At 40.3% G+C, this 6000-nt stretch overlaps 2 protein-coding genes across 2 annotated transcripts; both read left to right on the top strand.

Annotated features, from left to right (window-relative positions):
• The first annotated feature begins 510 nt into the window (after window positions 1-510).
• LOC101312373 (serine carboxypeptidase-like 2-like) lies at window positions 511-2659 on the top strand. Its single transcript, XM_004305991.1, has 8 exons — window positions 511-680; window positions 800-945; window positions 1056-1132; window positions 1292-1414; window positions 1584-1686; window positions 1787-1824; window positions 1934-2035; window positions 2591-2659. The coding sequence occupies exons 1-8, from the start codon at window positions 511-513 to the stop codon at window positions 2657-2659; spliced, it is 828 nt and encodes a 275-aa protein (XP_004306039.1).
• Window positions 2660-2775: 116 nt separating this feature from the next.
• Window positions 2776-4392, top strand: LOC101312081. Its single transcript, XM_004305990.1, has one exon. It carries the CDS (start codon window positions 2776-2778, stop codon window positions 4390-4392), a length of 1617 nt encoding a protein of 538 aa, XP_004306038.1.
• Window positions 4393-6000: the final 1608 nt, after the last annotated feature.

Below are 6000 nucleotides of genomic sequence, written 5' to 3'. Positions count from 1 at the left end.
TATAAACATCACCTGAAGTACTTCTTAACGATAACAGGAGGTCGATCGTTAGCACAATGATGTGTTATGTTCTTTATCTATAATAGTTTCTATATTTGTCTACCGGCAGCCATTAGAATGTTAGTTGCACACTGCTTAGGTGCGTGTATAACAGCTCTTCTTCAAACGAAACGAAAGGCAGCTGCAATTGTACTCGGCAAGTATATCTAAACCAGCATAGTAATAAGGTACGTAGCAACAACGTTCATGACATGTTCTCTAAATAGAAAAGCAGAGAAAGACCACCAAGAACAGTATAGAAGGCCACATTTGTATATCCACCACGCATTTCCTTCCAAAAAAGTATATCCACCACATTGTATATATTACAGGTTTCCACATCATTTTGCTCTCTCTCTCTCTCTCTCTCTCTCAGACATGACCATTTCCCTATCTATATGGGTGATCACATAAGTGCATAGATAGTTCAGGTCCCGTTAGCAGTACCAGATTGATTTCGTTAGTTAAGCAATGGCGGGGTTAGTGTTACCAGAGTTGGCAGCTAGCAGTGGCAAGAAGATGAAGTGTGTGTGCCTGAATTTACTTCTTGTGCTGGTTCTCTCCGGTGCCGCTATGTCGCAGAACATCACTACTACCTTGCCTGGTCACCCTGGTACACTCCCATTCAGTCTTGAAACTGGGTGAGTCGTGCATTGCATGTTACCAACACTATATAGACAATGCTAGATTTTCTGGATTGTATATATATAAATGAACTAATGTACTAATGGTGGTGAGGAATGTTTAAACTTGCGAGCAGTTATGTGAGTGTGGGTGATCTGGATCAATTGCAGTTCTTTTACTACTTCATTGAGTCACAAAGGGACCCTGTAAAGGACCCTCTCTTGCTTTGGCTCACCGGAGGCCCTGGTTGTTCTGGTTTCTCTGGCCTTGTTTATGAAATTGGTATTCCGTATTCATATTTTCTTTTGTTTACCACTTCGCTGCTATAAATTTGAATGTTGTCTGTGTTTCAACCTATATAAATCAAGGCCTAACAACTAGTACTATTGCAGGTCCATTAACTTTCGACTATATAGCCTTCAACGGTAGCTTTCCTACTTTCGTGGACAACCCATTTTCATGGACACAGGTGCTCAATCTCCCTCATTACCTCATTTTTTCAAGTTCATTGTTGTGTATGTTTGTCTCGAATGTCTATGTGTATAAGAAAAATTTATGAATATTGCAGAATTTGTATAATTCGTGTTCTTTATTGAACCATATATGCTATTAATTATCAATCTTTCAGGTTGCCAACATTATCTTCATAGATGCACCAGTCGGCACTGGTTTCTCCTACTCAACTGCACAGGAAGGTTACTATAGCAATGACACTGAATCAGCCGAAGCCGTGTACCAATTTCTACGGAAGGTTAGGACATCATCTCGCTTAATCTTTTATCCAGTAACAAAGATAAGTAAAACTTCAAAACTTCAGGGGGGAAAATTAAGATTTGTTTTATTTTCACCTTTTTCTTTCGAATAAAAAAGAAAAAGAACAGTGATGAATGTGTAACAGTTTGCTTACTTCTGGACCACAGTGGATGCTCAAACATCCCAAGTTCCGCTACAATCCACTCTACATTGCTGGAGATTCATATTCAGGCATCATTGTTCCTCAAGTCACTCTTAAAGTATCAGATGGTTGGTAACTTACAAGAACCATATAGTTTGCAGTTTATACACATGCATAACCAATTGAGGTCTTTTAATTTCCTAATGACTTTTACATGGTGTGGTGCAGGTAATCGTAATGGAGTCAGACCACCCATGAAGCTCCAGGTACATGTCTTGCCATCTTTTAAGAAGGCTATTCGTTAGTGAACATCAACAGCATACGTCTTACAGACTTCAGAACATCATCTAGTGATTGCTTCTGTCATTCAATCAGGGATATCTACTTGGAAATCCTGTAACAGAGTTACACAGGGATGAGAATTCAAGAATAGAATTTTACCACCGCGTCACACTTATTTCTAGTGAACTTTATGCGGTAATTTGAACTTCCTTTTATTCATTTAGCCCTGAATTCAGTGCAAGAGAAACACAATTCTGAAACCATACATGCCCCAAAAGGTCGAAACTTCATTAGCATTACTGTCTAAGTGTCTAGTAAATGCATTTTATCGTCTAGCGAAATATCCATATCTATAAGGCACATATGTGACATTACTTATCTATAAACCAAACCTAATTAATCTGAAACTTATTGTATGCCTTTTTTAGCCAAAGTATGCTTGTTGTCGTTTACATTCGCAGCACCGCTACAGGTTGGCCGACCGGCGAGTATACTCAGTATATACACGTAAAACTCATGTGGAATAGTATCTATATATAACCTGTATATAGATATCCATATATCATTGTCGAAGTACGTGGTACGCAGTCATCTATCTCTTCTTCAGATTTCACCATGTGAACATTTCAATTGATAAAATGATTAGCAGGTTGGCTGTAGATCCATTTATTTTTTAAGCAATACTAAATATATGTATGCTTAGATCTTTAAAGCATGTTTAAAACTGCATGTTGTCTTTTACACTTGCAGACATGGATTGCAGTCGGCCGTGGATTTAATAATGTACACTTCACCATCTGTGGCCTGAGCATCATATAATGAAGATGGATCGGTTGGTCCAGTATTGGTTATAAATAGCATATGGAGCAAGATGTCTAGCAACACAAACAAAGATCACTGAACACCCCTGTTCACCACTTGATTTGATTTAGATAATGTCGATCCTGTTACCACCCACAATTGCTTTGAGATCTCACGCGTTCGACACTTACTTGAGCTACAGCAATGATTCTGATTCGGAGACGCATGGCTTTCTCAAAGTGAACGGAGAAATTGTCATCAGCAGGTTGGCAAAGTTCCAAGTAGTATCAGCCACTATTGGGACGGGTCTAGTACATATAAGAAGCAGTCACAACAGAAAGTTCCTGCGAAGGAGAATTGAGGGTACTTTATGGAGCGGTGATATATACCTTTCTCCTGACGCTGATGAACCAGAGGAGGATCAGTCCAAATGGTCGTGTACACTGTTTGAGCCTAGACTATATGCACCTGGCAACCCCGTTCAGGTCCGGTTTATCCATGTCCAAACCAAACGGTATGCAACGGCCATGGAAGAGGTACGAGGTGGAGAACGGTTCTTTGGATTAACTGAAGTTCATTCTTCCGCGAGTTGGATCTTTGATGTCATTGACTTGGAGTCAATGGTGATATTGCCAAAGCATGTGGCCTTCAAAGGCCACACCGGCAATTATCTTAAGCTTGTGGAGGATGCAAAGCACAGGTTCATTTCCACCGATGAGGGGCTTCCCGAGTCCTGGTACGAGGTGGACACTGATCGGCACGGAAGGGTGGGGATCATGTCTCGCCAAGACAAGAAGCATTGGTATGACATGAATGGCTTCATTTCCTCCCGCACAAGGGATTTGAGCACACAACCCTTCACGTTGTTTTCGGCGGTGAAGGTGAACAGTAATACGGTAGCTCTCAAAAGCATGAGCACGGACCAGTTTTGCGCTCAAACGAACCATGCATTGGGAACCGACCTCCTTACTGCACCATTCACCAGCATCGCAGCATCCACACACCTTAGGCTGGAAGAGCTTGTTCTCTCTAGGAGAATCTACGAAACGAGCTTCGACCTCGCCAATGCCGTAATCTACGGCGAGACTCCGATCATCATGGCCAGCGCAAGCGCCAGCAACAATACTTCAGCAGATAACACGGTGGAATTGAAGTTCGAGTACAAGGAGAGTCAGAGCAGCACGTGGAGTTCGAGCCACTCGTGGATGGTGGGGGTGAGTCTCACCGCCGAATTCAAAGTTCCGTTCATCGGCGGTACCGAGGTCACCGCTGAAACACAGTTTTCCGGGTCCTATGATTGGGGAACAACTATTACTTCTGAAACCACATTGGGGACTACTTACACGGCTACTGTACCGGCATACTCTTCTATCATTGTAAGCCTGTTGGCCACTAAGGGAACTTGCGACGTAAGTTTCTCCTATTATCAGCGGGACGTGCTTTATGACGGTTCAACCGAAATCTTCAGGAAAGATGATGGGTTGTTCACGGGCATCAACACATACAAGTTCCACTACGTGGTTACAACAACGAAACAGTCGTCGGAATCTACAACCAGAGTTGAGAGGTTTCCTGACCCATTGATCGACCCCACCGTAGAGGAAAACCTACCTCTACCCGAGCTGTGTGGATCAACCACCACCCCGGAACTAGAGTTATCATTGCTGCATGTAGAAGAGAAGACTATCCAAGATGCAGCAACTCTGCCATTGGAGACCAACCAAGAAGTTGGAGAATCCTTGGCTTGGTAGAGCAAAAAGGTGAAAGTTGTGGGTAGCAACGAGAGACCCTCACGAGACATAACTCGTCCTGTAACGACTCATATCTATCTACGGGTTGAAAGGCTTGTTGCATGCGCTCAATGCAATCAAGTGTCCTGTGAAAGTGGAATTTATGCTTTCTTTTTCTAAAGTGTTTTTGCATTGGTTATTGTACTCCTTGTACTATATATAGTAGTAGCTAGAGAACTAGAGACACATATGCATGTACGTTTGTCAGTGTGTGTTTGCCTAAGAAATAAAATTTGCATTTGCTTTTACCTGCTTTGATCGTTCTGTTACACCAAGATATCACAATTATTTTATCAAAAATGGTCTAATTTCTCAATACTTGCCATTTATCGATTTACATTGTTGGTGTATATTTACTCTAAATTTATTTATTGAAGCCTTTTGTTTCTCCTTCTTGAAGATTTGTTTGCCTCTGAATAATCTGACATACTTTTTTTCCATGTAAGTCGATCTGCCGTAGAACTCAGTTCCTGAATTTAAACAAAAAATAATAATAGTTCAAAGAGAGATATGTAATATAGTAGTAGACTGTTTGAGGATCCTCCTTTATTTACATCACTCAGAATAGTGGTTTGGAGAACAATGCTGCTACTGTTAAAAGACATTTTTTTTTTTGGTAAGCGTAGAGAGACTAACTCACCGTCCCTCCACGAAAATTTATTGATAAAAAAAAGATACAAGAAATTAAAATGTATATTGATTTCAAGTTTTGGAGTCAATGTAAATGTACGTATACTTTTTTTTTTGTTGTTGTTACAAACGGGGCCTAAAAGAACCCAAAAAAAAACCCAAAAAAGAGAAAGAAAAAGATTACAGACTATAACAAGAGTCTGTTCTTCTAGCTCTAGTAACAGTAGCTAAGTCATTAAGGAAAGCTGGAATGGCGTGCAATAAGATTCTTCAAAAAGTATGAAACCAAGATCATTGGCATCAGCTGTTATATTGGACTCTCTAAAAACATGAGTCCAAAACTTTATGTCCTCTTATGCAGTTTTAGGTTCTTTTTACATTTGTATTTTGGCTCTCGTGATCTTTAATTTTCTTCCCTACTGTTATTGGACTAGTGTGGCACCCCTTGCTCTTGTATAATCCGTATAATTACTGTTACCAAACGAAAGAAGCCTATAGAGCTTTTACTTTTCCTTGTAGCATTGTATGAAGCATGATGGCTCTATGATCAAGTAGCCATGAACTTCTGTTGAATTGTTTTCAGATATAAGGTCAGGGACCTTCAGAGTTTTGAGAGTGAGTAAAATAGAGAAGGAAAAAAATTGTGACTCAGAGAAAAGTTGTTGAAATCTCTATCGAAGGTATGTGGATTTCCAGCTGTCAAATGTTAACTTGTTAGATACTTGGTCAGAATTTCGTATTTCAAGATGAACTGAATGCGGTTTGCTGTTGTCATTTACTAGATAACTTGGCTATAGCGGCCAATAACTTGGCTACAATTGTTCTTTAGTTGTTCTTGTAATGCAAACTAGTTTTGCTTGCAGATAAACCTCAGTTATTGTGCAAACTTTCATGGTGTTCCCTGGTGAATACAAATCTTGTAGAGAATATTGAACCTTC

Source organism: Fragaria vesca, linkage group LG6 (assembly GCF_000184155.1).
Source record: "Fragaria vesca subsp. vesca linkage group LG6, FraVesHawaii_1.0, whole genome shotgun sequence".
NCBI lineage: Eukaryota > Viridiplantae > Streptophyta > Magnoliopsida > Rosales > Rosaceae > Fragaria > Fragaria vesca.
The sequence above is the reverse complement of the archived record's forward strand: the minus strand, read 5'-3'. Positions and strand labels throughout refer to the sequence as shown.

What these genes read in the sequence shown, in the direction of transcription:
- LOC101312373 (XM_004305991.1), top strand. Translation starts at nt 511, where the DNA reads ATGGCGGGGTTAGTGTTACCAGAGTTGGCAGCTAGCAGTGGCAAGAAG. An exon ending in GACCACCCATGAAGCTCCAG is followed by an intron (nt 1,825 to 1,933) that starts GTACATGTCTTG and finishes TCATTCAATCAG; the next exon opens with GGATATCTACTTGGAAATCC. An exon ending in TTTCTAGTGAACTTTATGCG is followed by an intron (nt 2,036 to 2,590) that starts GTAATTTGAACT and finishes TTACACTTGCAG; the next exon opens with ACATGGATTGCAGTCGGCCG.
- LOC101312081 (XM_004305990.1), top strand. Translation starts at nt 2,776, where the DNA reads ATGTCGATCCTGTTACCACCCACAATTGCTTTGAGATCTCACGCGTTC.